Genomic DNA, 27,271 nt, shown 5'->3' on the forward strand with positions numbered 1-27,271 from the left:
TTGCAGGACATATATTGAGTAACTTCTGGAGCACCAGAGTGGAAGAATAAAGTTTGAGACAATATTTAAGATTTAACTGCTTACAACATTTAGTAGTATTTTACCATTTTACAAGCGCATGCAATTTGGTGGCTGGATACATTTTAATATTATAAATATGATAGTCTTGTCTTTTTTTTTCATTTTGTAGAAAATGTGAGATATTATGTTTTGAGTGCAGTAGAAAAAGTGTATTTTTTGCCAATAAAAATTATTTTTATATGCATTTGCACAAGGTTTCTATTTCTCAATAATTTTACAAATGCCTTTTTTTTTTTTGTAGACCACCCAGTCACACTTCTATCACACCCAGCTGAACATTTCTACGGAGGCATGGGAGAAGACAAGCTTGGAAGAGACTGGACAAGCAGAGGCACAGTGTAAGCATCCTGATTGGAAAAAGCATGGACACATGACCAGAAGCATCACAACTAGGAAGTGTGAGGATGTGATGAACACAGAGGAGCTCAGGAATAATAAGGACATTTATAGAGAAGGTATCTTGAGGTGGATGGACTGTACTGTGTTTTATACTACGAGGAGCTCTGAAAAGAAATGGATTTATGAGCCGTGAGCAGAGGAAGACGAATGGTATGGTATAAATTCTACTATTCTGCGCTGTTTGTTGTTGTCTTTTTGTTTTCAAGTTTTCAGAGCAAGTACAAAGGTAAGCAGCAATATTTTTTTTTTTATGTTTTTTACAATCTTTATTTCACAGTTCAATCATTACAGATACAACAGGCATTCACAGATCACAACGAGTAACACACAGAAATATTTATATTTTTGTAATTGTGCGGAATGGTAACCTGTAACAAATATAAAGGCGATGTTATCCTAATTTGGCTGCAAACATGGAAATATACTTTAGAAATAATGAAGTGTGAGTGCCGGTTCACATTTATGCGATGCGGGAATGCTGCGAATATACAGCGTGTTCCCGCATCGCATCCGCACAACAGGCAGTTCACACTGCCATATACAATACGCTGGGGGTGTCAATACAAAGTTAACGACACCCTCAGATCAGATCGCATATCGCAGTGCGATCTGAAAGTTCGCACAGAATCGGATCGCACTAGTGTGAACCACCATGCAATCCGATTCTGCTGCAGACCAAAAAAAGGGTCCTGTGCGTGTTTCAGTGCGATTGCGGTGCGAATTCAGCCATACAAACTGTATGGCTGAATTTGCACTGCACAGACATCGCATGTGATTTTAGGAGCCGAGATCTAGAGTTTGCAGCTTCCGAAGCACTGCAGTCTCCAATAACAATCTTCTTTGTTGGGCTTGCATATGGGTGCTGCAACCTCCATTCATTCCTATGCAAAGTTCAGATTCTATACTCTATTAGATTCCTGGAACTACTTATGTCACCTATGTCAGTCAAGTACTGTAAAACTACAGATTAACCAGTTCTGGACCGGAAGGATTTGCCCCCTTAATGACCAAGTTATTTTTTGCGATTCTGCATTGCGTTACTTTAACAGAAAATTGCACGGTCATGCGACACTGTACCAAAATAAAATGAATGTTCTTTTTTCCCCACAAACTGAGCTTTCTTTTGGTGGTATTTTCCCACTCCCCCCCCCCCCACAATAAAAAAGTTCAGAAACAAGAAAAGGAGGGGGCACAAAGCAGAACTCCCTCTTTAGGCCTGGTTCACACCTATGTGTTTTTTTTGGTGCTTTTTGCAGAAACTCACTACAGTCCTTTACATCAGTGGTTCTCAACTCCAGTCCTCAGGGCCCACTAACAGGCCAGATTTTAAGTATTACCTTGGCAAGTTGCAGACTAGAGTACTGCAATCACTGAGCAGCAAATTATATCACCTGGGATGTATTTCAGTTATCTTGCAAACCTGGCCTGTTAGTGGTCCCTGAGGACCAGGGTTAAGGACCACTGCTTTACATGGTTTCATGTCACGCTCACATCTATACTCCTTTTTTTTTTTTAGCCACTGCGTTTTTGGAAAGGTTTAGGAACTTTTTTAAACGCAAAACGGGACGGGCTTTTTTTGGGTCCATAGATTTCAATGGGGAAGCTGCAGAAAAGCATGTAGTGCGATTTTACCGCAATTTGCATTTTTTTAATCTGCCCAATAACAAATGAGCTAAAAGAAAAAAAAAAAGCATAAAAAATGCAAATCATGGTAAAATTGCATAAACAAAATGCACTGTAGAAAGCACCAATCGCAAACTGCATGGATGTGAACCGAGCCTTAGGGTGAAGTTCTGCTTTAACCACTTTAAGCCTGGAAGGATTTGCCCCCTTCCTGACCAGGCCCTATTTTGCGATTCGGCACTGCGTTACTTTAATGAATTGCGCGATTGTGCGACGCTGTACTCAAATAAAATTTATGTCCTTTTTTTCCCCCCCACAAATAGAGCTTTCTTTTGGTGGTATTTGATCACCTGTGCAATTTTTTTTTTTTTTTTTTTTTTTTTTGCGCTATAAACAAAAAAAAGCGACAATTTTGAAATAAAAAACATTTTTCACATTCTGCTTTATGACATTCTCAAAAAAAAAAAAAAAAATTTAAAAATCAAAATTATTTTAACATTTTAGGCCAATTTGTTTTCTGCTACATATTTTTGGTTAAAAAAAACGCAATAAGCGTATTTTGATTGGAGTGCGCAAAAGTTATCTCAGCTACTAACTACGGGAAAGATTTATGTCATTTTTATTTATTTATTTTATTAGTAATGGCGGCAATCTGCAAATTTTTTTTTTTTGCGGGACTGCGACATTGCGGTGGACAGATCGGACCCCTGACTGACATTTTTGACACTTTTGGGGGTACCAGTGACATTACTACAGTAATCAGTGCTAAAAATATGCACTGTTACTGTAATAATGACATTGGCAGGGAAGGGGTTAACATTATGGGTGATCAAGGGGTTAAATGTGAGCCTAGGGGAGTGATCCTAACTGTGGGGGGGGGGGGGGGGTTGCGTGGCTTCTGAAATTACCATAGAGACATGTGTTCCTATATAGAAGGATCACATGGGCTCTATGATCATTTCAGGGAGAAGAACGGTGAACTGTGTTTACAACAGCTGACTGTTCTTTCTCAGCTGGGAACGATTGTGGGTGTCAGGCGGCAATCGGAGCCGCCTGCCTGCGGCATCGGCTTCCCTGCTGACGAGCGGGGGCGGGAGCGCGCTGCCGGCGGCGCGCACTCGCCCCCTAGCCTCCCGAGAGCGAGCGCCGTACATGTACGGCGATTTGCCTGGGAGCGGCTGCCTGCCTGTCGCAGTACATCTGCGGCGGGCGGTCGTAAACTGGTTAAGGCAAGCCATATGATAATTCTTTTTGTATTTTTTTTGTTTAAACAAAAAAGAAAAAAAAAGACCTCATTCTCCATCCATACACTCATTGTGAATGAGGAAATCACTCCCACTAGGTAATTGTTTTCTGACAGCAGGGGGTGTTCCCCGCCATCAGAATATACTGAATGGAAAAAACCCAACAGGCTGGTTGTACAGAAGTCAATCCGTAGATCAACTTTTGTACAATCACTTGTGTACAATCAGCCTGCCCGTACATAAATAGAAATTCAGCCAGTCCTTGCTGAACTAGCCAAATTTCCATCCATGAATGGGCGCCATAAGTAGTACATTTATTTATACAGATCAGTGCAGAAAAGCTATAAGATGGACATTTGAGGAGAAAGAGGAAAAAAGGATTTGGCTCCATAGGAGGGACAGTTTGAGGCTATGTGTCATGATAGTCTCCTGGGACAACCATTGTGTACAATGCAGGTTTTCAGGTGTCAGCTACTTTCTGCCAGGTAACTTAGAGATTGTACATAGAAACTGCAAACTAACTAGTTGTGCGAGTGAAGATGGTAAATACCTAGAAGGGAGGATCTTGTTCCTCCTACAGTTTGGTGTTCCTTCTGCAGAATGTCTCGGCTTTCCGGATTATAAGGTAAAATAATCAGCTTTTTTGAAGTGACCATATTCAGGGAAATTCATAGAAAGTTATGTAGAACTTTGTGTATTTTAGGCTTTTTGTAGGTTTTTGTACAGAATTTAAACAAAAAATGCAGTCATTGTACATGCTATTCTTTTGGTGTAAATAATACATTCTGGAGAACTTGCACTTTACAAAATTTTTAGGAATGTTGGCCATGACTATAAATCACACTCCAACGTGATGAAAATGGTCTGCATTTTATTTAGTATAAGGCTGGGTTCACACTGCTGCTCGCTGCGGCTCACACCTGGGTCCAGTGCGTCCCTGTTCACCGTTTCAGGTCCCATTTCAGTCCAAATTTTTGGCTGAATTTGGAACTGAAAAGGGACCAGAAGACGCACAGGACTCTTGTGCAATTCACACCGCACTCGCTACGGAGGTATGTGAACCAGCTCCATAGAGAGCCAGTCACAATCTCCTGAAATGCGAATTGGATGCGGGGAAACGCAAAGGTGCATTATTTAAATCCTCCTTTCTACACTAGACCATTCTGCCATGGCTAACAGAAAAATATAAAAGAAAATGCAAATTTTTAGCACCTTATTACATGCATTTACAGGCGCATGGCGCTTCAAAGCCTATGCATATAAACTCATTCTTTTGGCTAGAGTATTAACTTCTTCTAGAATGAATGTACACACATATGGGCATGCGCATGCGAATGTTAATGCGTTTTACGTTTTTTTGTTTTTGTTTTGTTTTTTAAGCTAGAAAGCTCCTCTCTAAGGCTCCATTCACACCTGGGCGTTTTTGAGTGTTTTTCAGCTCCAAAAACGCTAAAAAAAAACCATTCCAAAACACCCAACAAGTAAAACCCCATTCATTTAAATGGCCCCTGTTCTCTTCTGAGCTTTTTGCAAAACGCCTATACCTGAAAAAAGTACATGAGCTTCTTTTTGGGCTGATTACCAGCGTTTTTGATAGATGTCAATGCCTGCCTCCAAAAACGCCTGAAAATCGCGGTACAATCACGGCAAAAAACGCGGTAAAACGCTACGCTCAAGTGTGAATGCAGCCTAAATGCAGGTTTGTGGCATTTTATTTCTTTAGGTTTAGGCTTTGTTTACACAAGCATGTGTATTTTCTGCACGTATTGCAGATTCATGCTGGCAGAGCTAGCAGAAGATCTTGCACAAAATACATGTCTAAAGTTCTTGCATTAGGATACATACAGCGTTTTCATGTGTACAATCACTGTAATGACTTTAAGTGAGTATGCATATATGCGTTTACAGTTGTTTATACCCATTATAGAGGAAGTAAAGTCAGCTTTTTCTATTTTCTTACCTGCAAAGGAAAGGCATAATGTGCTTGTATGCATTGCATACTAGCACATTATGTGACACTTACCTACAAACGAAGCTCTCGTCCCCGCTGGAGGCCGCATCCATCTTCATCTGTCTTCCTTCTGGGTCCGCGGACTCTGGTTGTGCTACTGGACAGAGCCACGTGATGTCACTCCCGCGCATGCCAGTCATGGCACAGGGCTCTGAAGAAATGGCACGGGCAGCTGTTCCTTCTGAGAATGCATGCGCGATGACGTCATTGGCGCAGAATACAGTAATTCTCTCCTAAACGGTACATGTTTAGGAGATATTTACAGTACCTATAGGTAAGCCTTATTATAGGCTTACCTATAGTTAAAAGCATTATAGAGGAGTGTACATCCACTTAAATACATAAAATCTGCAGATATGTAAAGCCCCAGAGGCCCCAGAGTCTACTAAGGAAACATTGCTTTCTTTATTCATACATAAGGTGAGAGGCCATCTTGTGGCTATTGGTGGTGGTGTCACGAAGCACTTAGTGGATGGAGACATCTATCAAGCACTTTATATGCTGAATTTGAAGAAGTGAACACTTATAGACTTTTTTGAGGCCGTTTTATGCACGTTATTTATTGCACCTTTTGCTACCTATGCACCAATAATATTGTGATATATATATTTTTGATCATTTTATTGTTTATTATTGGAGTTTTTGGCAATATTCTTTACTATGGATATTGTAAGAAGGACATTGTCACTTTTTGATTATTCTAGGAACCTTATTTGCACATATTCACTTTAGCGCTGTACCCCTGCATTATATACATTTTATTACTTTTCAAGTGAGAAAGTTTTGGTATAGCTGCTGACTTTCATTTAATTCATTTATATCAGTTGTGCTGATTTTTATCACTTTTTGCACATCTTTTGGTAACCTGTAAAGGCTTTTAAAGCATCACCTATGGATAGTAATATGTACGTTGCTTGTTGCCGTTACACAGGGATGCGCAATTTTAAAGCCGCTGGGGTGGGGCAAATTTAGATGGGGGGGCATATTATTGCCTGGGGAAGCACAAAACCATAATACACCACTGCCCACATGCCCATTTTATGTGTTTTTGGCTGTGGACATGGGTCAGCATGGCACCCTGACTGGACTGGGGACATACACAACAAACTTAAATGCACTGTGTGTTCTGACACCTATGTAGCAGAACCATCATTAACTTTTCAGCAATTTGAACTACAGCGGCTCTTCTATTAGATGGGACTACAGGGGCCAGGCTTTGCACCTTACATGCATCAATGGCCGCCCATGACCCTGTTGCTGGTTTTCTTTCCTTGGACTATTTTTGGTAGATCATGGCTACTGCAGACTGGGAACATCCGGCAAGAACTGCAGCTTTGGAGTTGCTCTGATCCAGTTATATAGCCATTACAATTTGGCCCCTATCAAGGTCACTCAAATACTTACGCTTGCCCGTTTTTTCTGCTTTCAATGCATCATTTTCAGGGACAACATATCCACTTGGTGCCTAATTTATCCCAGGAACTTTCAGATGCCATGTTAATGAGATAATCAATGTTATTCACTTTACCTGTCAGTCTTCATAATGTTATGGCGGATCGGCGTACGTGTTTAAATGGCCTTTTGCAGTCCCCATTGTAGGCCCATGTGACAGGGTGACAATGCAGAAGCACCATGAGCAAAATAAGGATAAAAACTTGTCACCCAATCACAGAAAATGCCTGCATAGTGATTGTCATAAAAGGATCACCAGTTATTATTTTCAAAAAGTTTCAGATTTAAAAATATTGAAAATGCCTTTTGAAATGACAGTTAGGCTACGTTTCCACTGTTGCGACTTGCTGTACAACTTGACACATGTCAAGTCGCACAGCAAGTCAAAAGTCATTAATTTCTATTTGGCCCATTCTCACTGCCGCGACTTGAATTGAGGCGACTTGAAAAGTAGTTTGTGCACTACTTTTGGGCCGACTTCAGTGCAACTTCCTTCTATAATGAGGGACAAGTCTCACTGAAAGCCGCAAACAAGTAACACTACAGAGTTGCGCTAGAAGTAGCACGACTCTGTAGCCGCAGCAGTGGAAACCGGGCCTAACAAGGTAAAACTAAAATTAGTTTTAGTGATTGAGTTTATTTAAACGTCACGGTTCAGTACTGTGCATGATAATATTTGCACTAACATGTAGGCTACATGTACACGGGACGTTTTAAAAAGTCCCTTGAATGCTGGAATTTAAAGGACGTTTAAAACGTCCGTTGTGTCGCGTTTGCACCCGCGTTTAGCGGGCGTTTGCGTTTAGAACCGTTTCCAGAGGTCAAAAAATCATTCCCCTTTTAAATGGAAAAACGCAAGCGCTGAATGCGAGTCATCGCGTTCGGTCGCGTTTTGCGTTTAAAACGCCAGTAAACACGTTCTGAACGTCCTGAATGCAAATAATTGCTTTCCAAAAAAACGACACTGAACTCAACTGCCTGTAAATGACTGTAAATGACCCAGTGTACATGGCTAGATAAGATAACATAGAGGTGGGTTCAGGGGCTTCTGAAAAAAAACGCCCAACTGCTCAAAACGGCCGTTTACAAGTAGCAGTGTACATGAGGCCTAAAATGTCAGGATAGTCTACACCCTTCTTCTCAGTCTATGCAGCACTGATACACAGAGGCTTAGGAAAATGTTGCTAAACGTTTGTGTGTTTGTACTGTTTGGACCAAGAAGAAGGGTGTAGACTCCCAAAAGACTTCTAAAAATTTTTGATCCGCAGTCCCTGGTTCCTCCTACTCCCTTATCAACATTGCTAATTAACTTTTTTTTAAAAAAAAAAAACCTTTCCATTTTTATTACATACTTTATTGCTAGAATCAGTGACCAAAAAAAAAGTGCCTTTTGTTTTCTTGACTTTAGGATGCCTACAAGTGAACAGGGTGGCATGGGAGCTCTTGAAAATGACATGCAGACTCCATAGCTCCCAACTGTCCCTCATTTGGAGGGACTGTTCCTCATTTCAAACCAAAATCCCTGTCCTCTTTTCTCTTTGCTTCTCTTTTTGACCTACTGTACAAACCTTTAAAAAAAATCCACTGTTTAAAGTAGTTATAAAGGTTCATTAAAAGGTGAATTCCCCACATTAAGGTAAAAAACATTTTGGCACTTGCTGTGCCCTTCTCCCCCCCTCAAATACCTACCTAAATCCTGTTTCGATCCAGCGATGTGCCCATGTATTGGTCTTCTCTCCTCTCTTCAGCATTGCTGAAAGCAGTGGAAACCATTGGCTAATGTCGCTGTCAGTCAAATCCCAAGATGAGAGAGTTGGGCCAAGCCAGGCTGCGTGTGTTTGTGGGGAGACACAGCCCAGCTCAGGATCAAGCCCACCTGTCTGCCACCATAGCAAGCGCTTGCTATGGGGACAGGCAGAAGAGGAGCCCTGATTGCTGGTAGGGGACCCCAGAAGAGGAGGTTCAGGGTTGCTCTGTGCAGTACCATTGCACGGAGTAGGTGACTATAACATGTTTATTATTTTAATTTAAAAATTCTATGAAAAATGTTTTAACTGCCAAAAATTGTTTACTTCTCTAAATCTTTCAGCTTCTAAATTATTAAATTTGTTATCTTGAAAAGCCAGTATAAAGTTAAAATAAAGCACTAGTGGGTGTAGCTAATCCTGATTTGCAGAAATCCCTTTGTGCCAGCACAACTCATATTTGCTGCAGTGTGGAAGGTAGGCCTTACTTACTGAGCTGTCACTGACAGCTCCTGGTCTCCGTTTAGGATTGGAAGTCGGTGGAACAGGCTGCTGATCATGTGACCACTGTTACAGTCAAGGTGGTCACATGATCAGGAACTCCTCCTCAGCCTGTCATCATTAGGATACACGTAAAGGGCTGCCGGGAGGTGTTGGGAAGGGGTTAAACCTTGACAGGAGTAAGTCCCTTGCTCATATACTTTGTGCTAGAAGGTGTCCCCTCTCACCTGTGGAAGTTGGGAGGTATGTAGGCTCCTTTCCATGCGTGTTTTACAGTGAACTTGTTACTGTGCCCAAAAGGCAAACTAAAGGTTCGCTTTGGTAGATAGTGTGCCTCATGTGTTCCTCTGCAGAATGTTCATAATTAGCGATCTAGTAAATGTACTTGTGATTTTTTTTTTTTGTTTTTTATGTCCTCTTCCTTTAGTTATTTAAATGTTTTCATAGCAAAATAGCTAATAAAATAGATGTTTACTTATGGACATGCTTCGTCCAGTTCAGACAAGTTGATATAAAGTTTATGCAAATGGTTTGGAATGGTGTTAGTATTTATTTAAATATGGTGACATACTGCTTAATAATTAGCCAGTCAGCTGTGTCACTCTGCAAAATTCCACACTGATTGCTGTATTTTTCATTTCTGTAGTTTTCGTCAGAGTTCATGAGAATCACATTTCAGCAGCTGCAACCTGATGTAAGACTTTGGAAAATCTCAGTCCTTGTACACAGGCCGCACCAGGCAGAACTGGAGTAACTCCGGAGAATCTGACTTCTACTGTATGGATGTGTTTTCTTACTGGACTCTTCTCATTTGCAGTCACTTGACTGTGAAGACCGCAACCACGCTTTGTCATGTGGATTACTAACCTCTTCACATTCAGTGTTGGACATACCACAACCTTTTATTATCTGCTTCATTCCTTGTGTATGTTTACACTCCCAAGGATCCTTGAATGAGCAGAAACAGCCAGTTTTGGAAAAAAAGTATCAATAACCATTCTCCAGATCCAATGCTTCCAGCAGCTGGCCTGATTGGCCAATGATGTTCTGGTGAGTTTTTTTACTATCTGCTATGCAGGGGAGGACTGGGAAGGGGGGCAGGGTGGCAATTGCCCCCCCGGGCCGCTCTGATTCTGGGTAAAAAGGCCACACTAAAGGCTGGATTAATGTAGGGGCCAGACACTGAGTAAGAAATAGCAAGAAAGGGGGATATTTGGCGCAAGCAGAATGCCAGGGATCCTAGGGCAGTCTATGCTGGGCGGAGGAGTGGAAGGGGGGTTTTTATAGTTCCAGTGAGAGTCCAAAAAGTTCTGGTCCACTTGGATGGCTGCTGGCGGTTGAAGAGAGAAGCAACTCTGTATGAAATACAAGGGGAGAGAGAGACCCAAAGCGCCAATCTAAGTGTAGCAGTTTAAAACCTTTAATGTAGGATAAAAGCAATATAACTCACAAGAGTGAAGTGGTAACAGGCATCAAGTTATATGCGGAGGTCCTGGGCATTTCACATCCAGGGGGTCCCTTGGAGTCCTTAGCGGAGCTGGTCATGGTGCAGGGGTGCAGCGGTCTCCTGTGGGGCACAGGAGACAGTCCTGGTCCGTAGCTGCAGTAGGTTGCTGTTCCGCGTGTGGAGGGGCCGTGATGTCACTTCCTGGTGTGCAAAGCCTAGGAAAATCGGCGACGCATTGTGGAGCATGCGCTCCTTTTTCAGGCCCCTCCACACGTGGAACAGCAACCCACTGCAGCTACGGACCAGGACTGTCTCCTGTCCCCCACAGGAGACCGCCGCTCCCCTGCACCAGAACCAGCTCCGCTAAGGACTCCAAGGGACCCCCTGGATGTGAAATGCCCAGGACCTCCACATATAACTTGATGCCTGTTACCACTTCACTCTTGTGGGTTATATTGCGTTTATCCTACATTAAAGGTTTTAAACTGCTACACTTAGATCGGCGCTTTGGGTCTCTCTCTCCCCTTGCCAGACACTGAGTACAACTGCTGGTCGCCACTACACAATGTTATGTTTGCAGAGCTGCAGCGGAGCAGTATGAGTGTGTAGAGTACGCTACTGCACCCAGTCGGCACAATACTAACACAGTCACTTCCCTGTCAGGCATAGTGGTCTCTGCCTGACAGGAGCTTCCTAGGCCCTGGCATAATGTCATATATTTTTTGGTAAACCTCCTTTGTTGCTATTAACATTTAATTATGTTGCCACATTGCATCATGTTTGTCTTGATTCATAACATCAATATCCATTATAAAACCAGGTGGGCATGAATGGTGAGCTGATTCGATGGTTCAATGGGCCACTTGACTGGACTTGCCCCCTAGGCCTAAGGCTGCCAGCCCTCCCCTGCTGCTATGTGTTCTTTAGATTTACCTCTATGTACCTGAAAGGGAATTATGTTCAAAAAAGGTACTTTCCTTTTCAACCTTCCCTATTTCCTGCATTGAGAGGATTTTCATGAGCGTGAGAGTCATACTTTTGTGCTTAACTATCGCTCCATCTGAAGGTGATCATGGCCTATCAGATTTAATGGCACTATGCATGCCTGATCTCTCTATGGATGGAGTATGCATCTATGACAATGATTAGTCTATGATTTATAAGAGGGCTACCAGAGGGCAGGGACCAAAAGCCTCTTCACGGTTTCATTTTTGCTAAAATACCTCTTTGTTTGCAACAATTTATATGCAGTAAAAATCACTTGGAATTGGCAGCTGACCAGGTATAAATATATGCCTATCTATATAAAGCATAACAATATTTCTTTCTTTTTATAGATGACCATCTGCAGGAAGCCATCTGGAAAGACAGTGCCTGGAAAGGCGGGTGAGGATACCACAGTCGAGCCTCTTCAACATTTCCGAAGTAATGGCTGGAGTTGGCCTCCGCACCCTTTACAATTTGTGGCCTGGATCACATACCTTCTGTTTACAGTCATTGGATTGGGGGTCCTTGTTCCCCTGTTGCCCCGGCACTGGGTGGCTGCTGGTTATGTGGTATCCTTTAATTGGAGATGTGAAGCAAAACTATTGTCGCCATACCTGCAGTAAAGCAGAAAGTTTGGATATAAAGTGATACCATTTAGTGGCTAAAGCTGACCATACATGGTTCAGTGCAGGACCACACAATTGAGGTGGATGGGGGAATCGTCTTGCTGCGCTATTGTATTTTGACAGGGGGGAGACTTCCCCTCTGTCTGTCGGAATACACAGATCAGCACTGCAGCCACTGGCTGCAGCTGCTGATCGAAAGGCTTTTATCTGATAGGGCATTGACTTCTGTTCAACTGCAGTGGCCATACATGGATCAAAATTCGACTAGTCCCTGCTGAACAGGCTGAATTTCAATCCATCTATGGCCACCTTTACTCAGTAGATTGAAATGTAAAACTTAAATCACTCTAAGTTTCTTCTTCATGCCTAATCACAAACCTGGAGATTTGAAAGTTTGAGTTTGTTTTTCAGTTTATGCTGTAGACATTAGTAGTAGTTACAAACTTTAACTCCAAGCTCTCCTTCACCTGGCTACAGGTTCACTTTAATAAAGAGAATGTATTTTTATCCGCTAAATTGATGTAGGGTATAAAATATTTTTATTAATTACCAAAAGTATGATTTTAGAAGCGACATTTCTCTATAGATACAAATGGCCTAATACAGAGCAGAAATTTGTGAGGGGTGTCATTAATTAGCTTTTTAGTCTGGTTGGAAAACTCAGTTTCTATTTTTTAAATATAGTGTATAAGAAATAGCTTGTAACAAACCAAATGATAAATTTCATTACTGATAAATTGTTTTGTCTGGGATCCAAGGCCCCATCCCTACAAATCCATCATAAAAATGAATGAGATATTGACAGGTAGGTCTTTATGGTGCACTTTTACATCTGAATTGTAAAGCACGGTTGCTTCTGATTCTGACATTGTAGGCCCCAGCCTATCTGAGCCCCCTGCAGTGAAGCTAAAAACTATGGTATGATTTTATGTATTTTGGTACCCTGGATAAACAGTGACCATTAGTACTGGCCAACTACAAAAGACAATGATAGTGTTGCTCATGATACCCTTCTGCTTTTAAAGGAATGTTCAAGGCTACGAGCCTGCTGTAGGCTGCATTATTAGATTCTCTTGAGGTCTTTATTGATTTTGGCTCCAAAGTATGAAGTATCGAGATTACAAAATGGTAGGGAGAGATGGGCATAATTTATTGTAGTGATAACAATGTTCACCTTCAGTAGACTTTCACTGCCTCTGTGAAAGGTTATAAATGCCTGTACATGTTATACAGTATTTACACATAGCTTAGTATTCATGCACTTAACATTAGACACAAAAGAGATTATTTCTAAAGGCATAGGCTGCTTGAAAAATATGCCTTAATATCTAAAGCCAGCCATAGGCAGATCAAAATGTACCCAGGTCAGCAGGAACTGGATGAATTTAGATCCATGTATGGGGTCTTTCGACCGACTTCTGTACAACCAGCCTGTTGGGGTTTTTTTTTTTGTTCAAGCTATGGCTGCAGGCAATGACCATTGTATAATGACAACTGGGAAATCTCCTGCTGTCAGAATATAATGGTGCAGTGGGAGGGATATCACCATCAATACAGTCAATTGGGCATTTTTTTTCCCTTTAACCCATGGTTGAAGAAAAGAATATTGCATAATGTATGGCCTGCCCTAAAGAATCCTGGGGATACTGCACTTCACAAAACCCATAGAAGACTAAAGTTGTTATCTGCAATAACGTTCATGCTGATAACAAGATGTGGCCATACAAAGGATCAATGGTGCAGGGGCGTAACTACAGGGGTTGCAGGGGTTGCGATTGCTACCGGGCCCCATGGTCAAGGGGGCCTGTGTGGCTCCCCTGCACACCTGGATAGGAGGGGCGGCGGGGGCAGCATGTAGAGTAATCACTGTCCTCCTTTTTTCTCCTGTAGCTGCAGGAGAAAATGGAGGAGATTGGTTCCTCTGTATGCTGCCCCTGCCACTCCTCCTATCCAGTTCACTTGTGTTCTGCTGTCTCTGGGCCCCTGTGTGCTCCCCTGGTCCCCCCCCCCCACTGTGCTCCCCCCAGGCTTGAAGGGAAGGGCCCCGGCCAGGGGTCCGGGGGGGCCCTTCATGGTTTCTTGCACCGGGGCCCTGAAGGTTCTAGTTACACCTCTGCAATGGTGTACTCTTAGAGCTTCATGCACGCTAAATGTTTGGTCATTAACTGATTCCATTGGTAGAGAAGCACCAAAATTTTGGTCGCCGAAACATATCAGGCGAAAAAACAAGATTATGGATATCCTGTGCACGTTATCTGACCAGAACCACAAGCATTCTGATACCTCTGAAGCTGGGCATACACTTGTAGATTTATTTCATTCAGCCTGCAGGCTGAAGTCTAACAGGTTCCTTCATCCACACTGACAGCAAGGATGAATAAATATCCAGCTGAGGACCATTGTATTCTGAATAACTGAACAATGCCTGCATCTGAATGGATGCAGTTGCAATTTGGCCAACAATTTATCACCCAGCAACAAAAGATGGGTGATGGGTGTTGCCTGAGAGGGCTACCCACAGAAAAAGTAATGCGTGTTTGGCCAACTTTACATTTAAGGCTTTATACTCACTGAGCCTAAAAATGCTGCTTTTACGGCATTTATGCATCTGTATATTAGCCTGTGTGGCCATGCACATATAGGCATTTACAGGAGTATTAGAAAAGGAGTGTTTGGAGGCTGAAAAAAAAAAAAAAAAAACATTACTTGGACATTCAGGAGAGGAACTTTTGGACAGAAAAATACTGAATACACCTAAAAGCAAGGGCAGTTAGCACTTGAGTGTTCAGTTATTCCAATGGCAAGAATGGCCAGTGGATAGAGGTGCACTGAATGGACATTTTGGAACCGAAAATTTAACATGCCCTTAGAAGAAATCAAAAATGACAGTTAAAAAAAAAAAAAAAAAATATATATATATATATATATATATATATATATATATATATATATATATATATATATATATATATTCATATAAAATGTTATTATATCCGACTTTTTAATTAAATTCATATTCATTTATAAAACATGATATTTTTCCGGTCATTATCAGTACCTTTTTAGCGCAACAAAAGCTCAAGACAAATGCATCCCTTTAAGTTCTATGTATGTCTTCACACACTGGTCTGTACTGCTTCCGTTGTGGTGTTAAAAATCCTGCTTGCTGCATTTTTGGTCCGTTAAAAAAAAAAAAAAAAATACCCCATTGAAAAGCATTGAAAACGCAGCAAGAACGTTACATTTTTAATGTGGTTTTTGAGTCACATGACCTATGAAAAACACACCATAAGCACAGTAAAATCACGGTAGAATTTTTGCAAAATCGTGGTTAAAACCACGTGCGTTTTTGGTGCCATCATCTGCACCTTTTTCTCTGTTGGCAAAATTATGAAAACACCATTTCTTCTGTATTTTCTGTTATTGTTTCTTAACCCCCTTATGCAGTGTATAGGTGTGCTGTTTGCATTACACCTCGTCGTCCATTTTTTGGCGGTAACGGTTGATCCAGCAGATGAGAATGTACGCGCCAAGAACTCTCCTGGCCCACTGCCTGTGTTCGATAGGACCAAACATGCTCATGTCATTGAAAACATGCATTGTTACATCTGTGAGGTGGATGTGTAAGTAGAGATTTCTGTGTCTGTTTCATTGTCTGTTATATGGAGCAAACTTAGTTCTGGGAAATCTGATGATGAGACAATAAGAACATATTGAAATAATAAATATGGTAATAAATGAACTCATAGATTTTGTTTATATGTCTAACGATTTTATCAGTGGTTCTTGATAAATGGATATAGAAGCTCACAGTGGATAATCTCAGAAAACAACTAAACTGATTTACCACAGCATCTGAAAACCTTGCCTGTGTTACTAGAGCAACCAGTCACCATACCAAGTTTTTCTTTTTTCAACATAAGAAGAATCTTTTAAAGTCAAATTGTGTCCTAATGAGCAACCAAAATTAACTTCATTATTGAAAGAGACCATGTTTATGAACAAAGGCTTTTCCATTTGTAAACTGTATTCTATGTAAGCCTTGCCAATTGGAAAACTGGATAACCTTATGTTTTGTTAGGGTGTAGGTTTAGGATCTTTGGGTGACCACAGGCATTACCTTCAGTGCTAAATGTGTCATGAGTATTTCCAGTAGAATGTACACTACAATACCACACTGCCAACTTCCATTTAGGTCCTGTTCACACCTGAGCGTTTTTCAGCTGGTAAATTGCTCCTCTCTAAAGTCTCAAAATGCCCAACACGCCCAATCCTATTCATTTCAATGGCCCCTGTTCACATCTGAGCGTTTTGTCGCCTGAAGCTCAAAAAAGTACATGAGCCTCCTTTTTGGCAGATTACAAGCGTTTTTGTTAGATGTCAATGCCTGCCTCCAAACACCTGCAAAAAACGCCTGAAAACAATACGCTCAGGTGTGAATGGAGGCTTACTTCGGGATCCTTGCAAAGAGAAGCAATACATGACAAATCCGTTTACATCCCCAGGTTTTGTAAATTTGCAGCAGAAGTTTTCAGTGGCTTCCAACTGAAATTAGAAAATATGCCAGCAATAAGAAGTTTCTTATGCAGGCCATACATTGGTCAAATTCCGAACTCATTTTCTTTAGAAAACTAGAAATTTTTTGTGTTTTGTGATCTGATGGTGCCACCATTGATTTCAACATTTGACCAACCAAGCCAACAATTTCACCTCATGTGGCTCCAGAAAAAAAATGGCATGGCCTGGAATCTTCTTTTTATTCCAGGAAATTTCCTATTTTGCGTTCATGCTCATTTCTTTTTCGATTATATTTCTCGCACAATTCTCCCATCATTGATTAGAAAATCGTTAATTTTTTAAAAGATTTCAAATTCAATGGCCACAAATCGGCTGTTACTGCGGCAAACTAATGGTGTAAAATCCAAATGAAAATTCTTAGTAAAGTTAGTTAAGAAAAGTATTATGGAATTTGACCCATGTATGGCTGGCCTTAGTTTCTTCTTCTTCCACCAATCCGATTCAAACCTGCTCTGAAAGTTGGAGTTTAATTGATAAGAGGAGTGCCCCAAAAAACTAAAAACTTTTAACTAGTTACAACTTTTTGCTGCACTGCTCACCTACCATCAACTATAATGACCTTGTGAAGGATCTGTTCTTGTGACAGTTTCTCCTAAGAGCAGCCACAGTAGATCCCTCTGTCGTAGCATGCTCCACTTACTCCAGAACCAAAACTTTCTTGTAAGAAATCCAAATCACTTCTATACCTAGACCACCTCCTATTTCATACAAGCGATGGTGATACAGGAAGCCGGTAAAAAATGAAGTTGCACAGCAGGAGCTTGGTGAAAATATACCAGTTGCTATTGGCACTTTTCCACTGCAAGTACCGGCTCGGCTGTACGCGGCCCTGCTTGGCCCGGTTTGCTTTTCCCCTGCTGGTACCGCATGGTACGGTGTTGGAACGGTTCGGTACGGTTTGGTATGGTTTGCTTTTCCACTAAAGTAGTACTAAAGTTAAGTGGGTGGGATAACAACGATTCTCTGACCAATCAGTCGCTAGTAGTGACTGCATGCAAAGGATTGTGGGATATGGTACCGGTATGGTACCTCTTGGAACCACAATCGAGGTGGTACTGTTTTAGAGTGCCGTACCGTTGGGTTCCATGCAGTGGAAAAGCGCTGCCGTACCGTACTGTACCGAACCGTTCCTACACCGTACCATGCGGTACCAGCAGTGGAAAAGCACAAAAGCGAGCCGAACCGTTCGGTTCCATGCAGTGGAAAAGCGCCATATGTTTACTGGATAACATTAGTGGCTTATTTGTTGCTTGGCATGGCTTAGTAGAAGTGGAACATTTCATTTATTAACTACATTACCGTACAGCTCGGCTGCCTCCCGTTCCCTCCTCACAGCATTTAAATTACTCAGCCCCTGTGAGTAGAGGGAGAGGCGAGAGAAGAGGGGGCAGCCTTGCAAACCGCTGGATCAGTTGAAGACTCAGGTTAGTATTTAGGGAGGTAGGGGAACATGACAAGATGTAATAATTTTTTTACTCTAATGCAGGGAATGCATTTGGGTAAAACTTTTTAACTTTAGAACTACTTTTAGTAAAATGGTGAAATACACTTAATAATACATTTCATTTTTAAATCTGGAAGTTTGCCCAGCTGGGTGATCATGGACCAGCAATAATAAGTCTCCAGTCTGGCAGGTATAATAGAATGAGTGGCTAAAGATCACTGTTATAAAGCTTTCAGCCTCATGCACACTGAAAGATAGAAAAATGCCAGTAGCGTTGCCGTGTTAAAAACGTGGTTTTTTTTTCGCTTTTTTGCATTAGTGCTTTGCCGTGTTTTTCTGCAGCTTTTAGCGTTAGCGTTTTTAGCAAGAAGACACAAGCCATAGGTTTAAAAACGCTTGTTATCTGCATTTTACCGTGTTTATCGGCATTAGAGCATTTTTACAGCTCAAAAACTCATCTTCAAACCCACTAGTTCTGGGGATTTTTTTCAGCCAGAAAAAGCCCCAGCCAAAAAACACTGATAACAGCTTACGTGTGCATTGACACATAGGATAACATGCTGGGGAGTTTACTGTCTGTAGAAAAAAAAATGCCAGAAGCCAAAAACAGCAGCTGTAAAATTAGTCTAGTGCATGAGGCCTTTCTCTGAGCAAACCCTGGCATGCATTCCCTGGTGGCTTGCAGTGCTTTTTAAGCGGCACTTACTGCCATTAGCTGCTTCACTTTGGGAGCTTCCTCCTGTCAGGTGACAAAGCAGAATCCGCTAATGGCACTGAACCTCCTGGAGATCACCCAAGCATGTTAATGGGCATCACGATGGCAACCAGGGAGCAGCTGGATGGCTGTGAAAGTGTGAAAGCTAAAGAATGGAAGTGAGGGGAGAATTATCAGTGCAAGGGGAGCCCAGTGATGATAGAGGGGAGACAGTTGTTTGTGGTTTCCTAAATGTATTTAGCCTAAACTTGAATATTTACATAGGCTTGTCTGAGATCTGAAGGTGCATGCATTGGGACTAATCTGAGGAATGAAGGCACATGAATATTGATAAATGTGTATGAGTTAGGAAAGGTCTGAGGCTCATGCATTGAGACTTTAGATCAGTCTGAAGCTAAATGATTTAGAGCTGATTTGAGAGCTAAAGGCGTACCCATTGGGGCTGATAAGAGGTCAGAAGGTGCATAAATTAGGGCTGATCTGAAATCTGAAGAGACATGCACTAGGGCTGATCTGAGGTCAAAATATAAACATGTTTTGTATGTGCATCAGGTAATATAAAAATAATAAGTCTACCGTATAAGTATGGAAATCGTTTTTTTTTTTCCTATTCATACCAACCTAGCTTTATGCGGCATTGGCCTGATGCTGCATCTGTCCCCCGCTGGTTCGAACACTGACAACTGAGCGATCAAACAGTGCTGATCATTCGGTTCTCACAGCTTCTTGCCCCCCATGCTCACTGGAGTGCTGTGCTGTGGAGGGGGGCAGGACCTGCCGGTGTAGGCTCTCAGCAGCTTGCCAAGCCAGTTTGCTGGTCTAGGCATGTGGGCGGATCCCGACCATATGGTGGAAATCTTTCCCGAGCCTGAACCGACTCTGTGACGTCAGCAGACGTAAGCCCGCTGTCTGCTGAAAACGGGTTACATGAGTGCAGAATGAACTGCACTCCTGTGATCCACAGGAGAAGTACAGCCAAACAAGCTTCGTCTATACTTCTCCTTTAACAGTACAACTATGAGTGCAAAGATTAAAAACAAACGGTGAGGATGATTTACTACAACTGGAGCACTCAGAATCTGATGCAGCTGTGCATAGTAACCAATCGTATTCTAACTTCAGCTTGTTCAGGTAAGCTTTGTCAAGAAAACAAGAAAGCCTATTGATTTCTATGCAGAGCTGCACCAGATTTAACACTCTCCAGTTTAGTTAATAACCCCCTTTATGACTATGGTGTGCTATTGTTCACTGGCATGCCAATTGTCCCTGCCGTAAGCGGTGATGTATTTGTTTACATTGCATTATCCTGCTTACAGTGCAGTTATGTAATCACTATGCTTTCTGCACAGATGCACATGCTGATTGCTGAAATTTACCCAACAGAGATACACCCTGCAGGGAAGTTCTGAAGGACTCGTGAGGCTTGTGAATTAGAATGGGGTGCAGGTGCACAATGCTTGCAGGGCAATTTCTATAACAGTCAGCAGGGAGAATGGCTTATCTCTCCTCTGCTCTTTGAGGATTTGTTTTGAACCTGTGTTTTATATACAGGAGTAATTAAGAATATTGAAGAGCAGAGATGTCCCAGGGACAATTTAGAGATTGACGTCTGTAGAGAAAGATTCCATTTAATCATCTGTTTGATCATCTTTAACCGTTTGGATATAGAAACAACAATGAAATACGTTTACTTTTAATAGCTGAAGTCAGCCGGAAACTGTTAAAAACCCTAGAACGCTGCCTTAGGCCCCTTTCATTCATTTACATTTGTTTTCATCCGCATCCGTCAACATCTGTTTTTTTTGAACGGATAAAAGCCCTATTTTTAGGCCCCTTTTACACATGCTGTCCGTTTGTCTGTTTTTCATCCATCCGCTGACGGATGAAAAATGGACATCAATGCATCTCTATGGAAAAATGGATGTAAATGGATGGTCATCCATTTACATCACTTCACATCTGCATCCGTTTTTTGAAACTGATCAAAGCTCTATTTTTCTTTCGTTTAAAAAAAAATGGATCGGATGAAAAATGGATGTAAACTGATGAATAGTCAGTTTTTCATCCGTTCTTGCATTGGTAGTGGATGTAAAAAAAAAAAACTGATGATCCCTGATGAAAACGGATGAAAACTGATGATCATTGATAAAAAAACGGATAAAAATGGATGAAAAACTGATGATCACTGATGAAAAATGGATGAAAAACTGATGATCAATGATGAAAAATGGATGAATACTTCATCCATTTTGACGTGACTCAACTGATGAAATGAACAGTCCGCATTTGTGAAAGGGGCCTAAAGCAGGCCATACACGATGCAAATTCTGAACAATTTATCGTGCGATAAACGCAAGCGGCACTTGTGTACATCATGCGAGTGTACCATCAATGTGATCCGAAAATCGTACGACCAAACACTAATTTCTTCTGCCAGTATAGGAAGTGATGCACTGTTGTCTTGACCTTTTAAAGCGGAGTTCCGGGCACAGAAACATTTTTTCAGTGAACATACCCCCGGGACAGCCAGGGCTAGTACATTCCACAATGGCTAGCCTCTGATCTGTCCCGGTTCGCACTTACCTGCAAGAAGAAATACTCACTTATAAAATTTCTTCCACAGCGTTGCCATCTCTCTTGTGGGCAGCTGAAGCCGGCGTGATCCTCTTCCGCGTCTTCTTCCGCGTCCTCTTCTCCCAGAATGCTCCTGCACCGGCCCCTCTCGTCACTTCCGTTGCGGCGCCGCATTCCTCCACAGCTTCTGGGCGTCGCCCCGGAAGTGACGATCGGGGCCGGTGCCATTGCATTGATTCCTGGGAGCGATGACATTCAGCTCCCAGGAATCATTGCAAGCCAGGAAGTGACGGCGGAGCCGCGGCGCAGAGGGAGGAAGTGAAGAATAGGTGAGTATATTCGATCTACAATTACAAGGTGAGTACAAAAAAAAAAAAACCTAACTATCCAATTCTGTTTCAGGTGAAGAACAAGCGGACGGCACAAAAAAAAAGATTGATTTTGTGCCCGGAACTCTGCTTTAAGCACACCTCCACTGGGCACTCCCCCTACAGTTAAAAATCGGGTCGCGGCATCTGCGAACAGAACAATCATTCATCACAGCCTCTCAGCAGAGTTTGCTGTAACCTATAATATTTGATGTATTATGTTTTTTCTGATGAACACTTGTTCTTGTTGTTGTTCTTTTTATTTTCCTTCTGGGTCGATCTTTTCTGAATCATGCGCGGTTGTGTGTTGTTCTGTGGAATCGCACGACTCAGCCACTAATGATACGAAATTTGGACAATTTTCTCTGAAAAAGCCAACATGTTGCATATGTGAATTTTTGCTGTCGTACGAAAATCGCATGTTGCACATACCACACTAACGATACGAAAATCGTTGGAATTCACTGGCAATTTCGATTTTCGGACTAAATTTGCATCGTGTATGGCCTGCTTTACTAAAATCTACCACGTTTGTTCAGTTATAAAATGGTAACATATCGTAGCTGATCGCTTTTTGGCAAATCTGAATGACATCTTATTATTTAATTTATTATTTACAATTATTGACTAAATTCAGATACTGGTGGAAATATTCTTCCAATTGTTGTTAATAAAAGCATTTGTTCTCCAGTGTAGGTAGCTTTGAGATTGCAGGGCAATATCAATCTAAACCATACATTTTATAAGTAGCATAAAATAAAACTCTTTATCTTTTTAATTTTTTTTTTTTTAAAACTGCAAATCTTTGTCAAGTCTTTCTAAAAATATCTTGTGCATGGTCAAAGTGTGTGACAGCTAAGTAAGAAGATAATTAGTTGAAGATCTAAAAATGTTCGCTCAAAATTATTTTAGGTTAGGTTAGTGTTGAGATCAGCATGAGTAACAGGATTGTTCTTCTCAAATTTTTGTTAGTGTATATGATAAGCATTGTTCTCTGTGTGACTGTGTAGATGTAGAGGGATGTTTTGTTTTGTTTTCCAGTGCTGCTTCATTTTTATGTCCATGCATTATTAGTGTAGTCCCATTCTTACTGCCATTGCACTGCTACCTGTACTATGCAAACATTAACACCTATTTTATCTTCACAGGGGTGCCAAATCCAAACACTGCAGTTTATGCAATAAGTGTGTCAGTAATTTTGACCATCACTGCAAATGGCTGAATAACTGTGTGGGCGGCAAAAATTACTGGTAAGTGCCCCAATACATATACGCATGCATACATTTTATATTTTTTATACATGCTTAGTGAACTATTTAAATTCACACAGCCCTCGGCTTGCATGTATGTATAGTCCTGTTTGACTGTAGATTTTTATTAAATCTGACATTTATAGATCGATGAGCTACCCGGAGTGGCTGAGCTACCCGGGGTTTGCACATGGCTGCCCTACGCCTTACATCTTCTAACCCTACCATAGCGATAAGCCTGTTTGATGTAGATGGGTAACAAGCTTTTACTTAATATGCTGAGGTTGACCAGGTGGGAAAAAAATCTTTGACCAGTATTTTTAGTTAGCATATTTCTCTTGTTTCTCATTTTGTATACTGGGAATGGTATTATCCTTATAAATGTAACCTTTTATTTTGTTATGAAAAGGAAATGGTGTGTGATGCTATGTGTAATGGCACTTGTAATCTTTGGCCTCTTTCACACGGCCGTTCAGTTTTTCGGCTCCGCTCCGGTCCTTTTTTTTTTTTCACGGAGCGGATACACTTGCTCCGTATGTCCGCATATCATCTCATCCGTTTGCGGATGATATATGGACATAATGTTAGTCTATGGGCATTGCGGATGTCAGCAGATGACACCGCTGACATCCGATTTTGCTTCTTTTCCGTTTTTTTTAACGGAGGAAAATTAGGGTTCTGTTCCGTTCCAAAAAATGGAACAGAACTGAAAGGAAGAAAATCGGATGTCAGCGGATGGTCATCCGCTGACATCCGCAATACCATTGACATACATTATGTCCGTAAATCATCCGCAAAAAAATAGGATGATTTGCGGACATACGGAGTGCCCGTGTGAAAGGGCCCTTAGTCTACTTTTATAATCTCTGAATAAACGTTAACAGAAATCTGACGTTTTTAGTTTTTTTTTTTTTGTCAGAGGTACTCGTCAAAAGTGCCAACGATGCCCGCCCTTTCTGCTCCATTCATTGAAGCTATACTACTAGGTTGTACAATGAAAAGCACTCTATGAATGAAGGACAGATGGACGAACGAAAGTTCAACCTTCTCCATTCATAGGGCGCTTTTCGTTGTGGGAACTGATAGTACAGCTTCTTGTAAGGAAGCGAAAAGAGCAATGTTATCACTCTTGACAAGTGTCTGTGACAGATGAAGCCACTAATATTAGGAATAATAGGTTGTATTACATAAAACAAACTCAATTAAAAAAATTAAACTCTTATTTTTTTTTTTTTATATAACATTTAATAAAAGCATTGTATAAAATTAGTAGTAAAACTATTTTTTTCTAAGTCATATTTATTTCAAATAGTGCTGTAAGTACCTATAATCTTCCAATATATTTAATATACACAATTTCTTGCACACCAGCTGACATTGTGAATGGGGTAGATAACTAAATACAGGGAATATGCTATTGCTAGAATGAATGACCGATGATATGAAGTAAAACAAATTAACATCAACTGTTTCCGTGCTTTCTCCAGCAAGTTTCATGCTTTGGGGTTTAAGGAAGAAGAGTTCAGGCAGATTTCAGGCATTTATTGGTAGAAAATAACTAATTGGTTTGTAATTGGTAGAAAACGAACTATTTGGAGAGGAGGATGTGTGGCTTTATATGGGGACTACAACCAAGCACTAAAATGCAGAACAATATTTTAAAGAATGGACCCCACTACAGCTGCTTGGAATTTTGTACTTTATTATAGGGTGTCTCTGTAATGTAATGTTCTCATTAGTTTCAATACAATGTATTTATTGAAGATGTATTTTATTTCTTTTTTAGGCTGTTTTTTAACTGTCTTGTATCTGCATTTCTTGGCACCGTGTTGCTGAGTTCCATTTCATCCTTTGTGTTTCTTGAATACTTTGTCGATCCGTCCGTGTTGAGGAGTGACCAAAGTTTTGAAGGTACAATTTTAATTTTTATGTAATGTCTTTATTCATTCTATATTTGTGGCAAGGGAACTAAAGAAACTTTTGGGTAAATCTGTAAGAATAGAAATTAGGGGAGCTGCTGTGGCTGATTTATTTTTAAAGCTTCAGTCCCCATGGCCCGTTGTCCTGATTCTGGCTTCATTACTTAGTGCAGCATTTCTCAACCAAGGGTTACTTGGAACCCTAGGGTTTATCCTGAGGTTGTTAGGGGTTCCCTGAGCTTTGGGCAATGGTGGATTTATCTCCAACCTTCACTAATCACCAATACAAGGGGGTAATTTTCCACTACTTTTAAACTGACCACTAATTTTAGAGTAGACGCTAAGTACTCCACCTTATGTATTCTTATATTTAAAACCTTCTTTGATGTATAAATCGTGCTTATTTATCATGAGCTGTAGGCATTAATCTTTTTTTAGCAGGGGTTCCCCCGAGAACCTGAAAATTATTTCAAGTGTACATGACACTAATGTTTGGGCACTGCAACTAGCAGAGAATGCACACACAGTCCATTTAGGAGACCCTGTCCCCTTTTTGTTTGTTCCATTTTCAACATTGCTATTGTTTTTCCCTTGCATATTGTCTTGGTACAGTATATTAGATTTCAGTTGCCCAACTGGCCATTCCTTCAATATGTGCCTAGAAATTTTGCTGGATGCTGCCTTCCTGTCCATGAGGTTAGCAGCTTCCAGCAGACTGTGCCCCTAATTCTCTGACGGGGCCACATGATCCAATGTATGCACTGAGGAGTGCACTCCCTCCACTCAGTGTCAGTCACCATGGCAGCCTCCTCATTCACATGGCAAGTGATTGAGAAAAGTTGTAAACACAGCACCGATGGTTGCTCAAGTCTGTGTGTTCTCCCACACTTTGTTTCCCAGCTGCCAGATGGCCTCCCATTGCTGCAAACAAAAAGCGTCCTTTGCTTTCACTGACTGAGCCAAAAACCTCCTTCATTTGTGTCTCACACACTTCCCCTCCCAGACGCTGCAGCTCACAGTATAAGGTCTTCAGCAACAAAGACCATGCTGTCAATCCAGAAAGCAGTGGGAAGGACTAGGTGTGCCCAGGTGCTAAATGATAAGCTACAGGCTTATCATTTAGAATCAGCAGCAACATTGCTAATAACCACGACCCCTGCAGTGTTTTTTTTTTTTTTTTTATCCCTCTGTAGTGCATACAGGAACAGTTTAAATGAGTGGCAACTTATATAGGAAGCTGCATTATGTAGAGTTCCTCGGCAGGCTCTGCAGGTATTAGTGGAACTTTATGGGGAACTAAAAAAAGACTGTGAGTACAATACATACGCACTTTTTAAGTAAGTGCAGAAGCACATGTTTTTTAAATGGGATGCCGCAGTTCTTCTTTAAGTAGAGGGAATTTAATAGTATGAATAGTGTGCAGATTTGATTTTCTATTTTTATAGAATATGTTCAACATCTCAAGATAAATAAAAGCGATTAATCAATCTTGCCTAACCTGCGCTGGATGTCAAATTTACTATTTCAGCAGCTATAGCAAACACCTCTGGGTGTTCCAGTCAGTTACTATATATACAGCTCTGTACACTACCTCCTACTTAGATAAAATTCAATGCATCAATAAATAATGGTAATACATCAAAAGTGTCATATTGCATTAAGAAAATCAATAAAGTGACATAGGAGTTGGAGGGAAGTAGAGAGGAGACCTTGCAAGAACTGGCAGCAGAGAAGGCCTTTCCTTTCTTCTATGGTAATACCTGTCTGGCATGAGGCTTATTTGGGATGAGACCTGTGAAGTGAGCTGGTGGAGTGGGGGCAAAGCTACCCCGAGGGGAAAAACGCTGTTAGAACTACTTTTTGTATATATAAAAAAAAAAAAGATGTCAATATTATCTGGTGAGTTTTTAAAGGTGGAGGTGTTGGCACACAAGTGGTGTGAAACACAAAGTAGTGTGTGAATTTCTTGGTAAAGCAGTGCAATATTGACTAAATATATTGGTCACATACAAAGATTACAGGGACACTTTAAAATAATTTTAATGCACTGGACTCTTTAAAGAATAGTATTTGAAGCATTGGACACTTTTATTGTTTGGATGCAACACGTCACTTTTTATTGATTCATTAATGCAGTACTTTAAAAATGTGATGTACATGATGTTATGCACATATTTACTAATGAATGCAATTTTGATTAAGCAGTAGGAGTAGTGTACAGTGTGTGTATGTATATATATATATATATATATATATATATATATATATATATATATATATATACACACACACACACACACTGTCTCA

The 27,271-nt window shown here is 41.0% G+C and overlaps 1 protein-coding gene across 5 annotated transcripts in view; it reads left to right on the top strand.

Annotated features, from left to right (window-relative positions):
- The window catches only part of ZDHHC1 (zDHHC palmitoyltransferase 1), an 82,950-nt gene that overhangs the window by 23,248 nt on the left and 32,431 nt on the right, over nucleotides 1-27,271 (top strand). For 2 of the 5 annotated variants that reach the window (XM_082270920.1, XM_082270924.1), the window contains exons 2-7: nucleotides 332-630; nucleotides 9,703-10,106; nucleotides 11,841-12,059; nucleotides 15,564-15,739; nucleotides 22,944-23,045; nucleotides 24,832-24,956. In XM_082270920.1, coding sequence (XP_082127046.1) covers nucleotides 11,841-12,059; nucleotides 15,564-15,739; nucleotides 22,944-23,045; nucleotides 24,832-24,956 — 622 coding nt within the window. In that variant the 5' untranslated portion in view covers nucleotides 332-630; nucleotides 9,703-10,106. Of the gene's footprint in view, nucleotides 1-331; nucleotides 636-3,856; nucleotides 3,973-9,702; nucleotides 10,107-11,840; nucleotides 12,060-15,563; nucleotides 15,740-22,943; nucleotides 23,046-24,831; nucleotides 24,957-27,271 lie in introns of those variants that run through there. The other 3 variants (XM_082270921.1, XM_082270922.1, XM_082270923.1) reach the window with 3 other exon arrangements.

This window comes from Pelophylax lessonae, assembly GCF_965119305.1.
Source record: "Pelophylax lessonae genome assembly, chromosome: 10".
Lineage (NCBI taxonomy): Eukaryota > Metazoa > Chordata > Amphibia > Anura > Ranidae > Pelophylax > Pelophylax lessonae.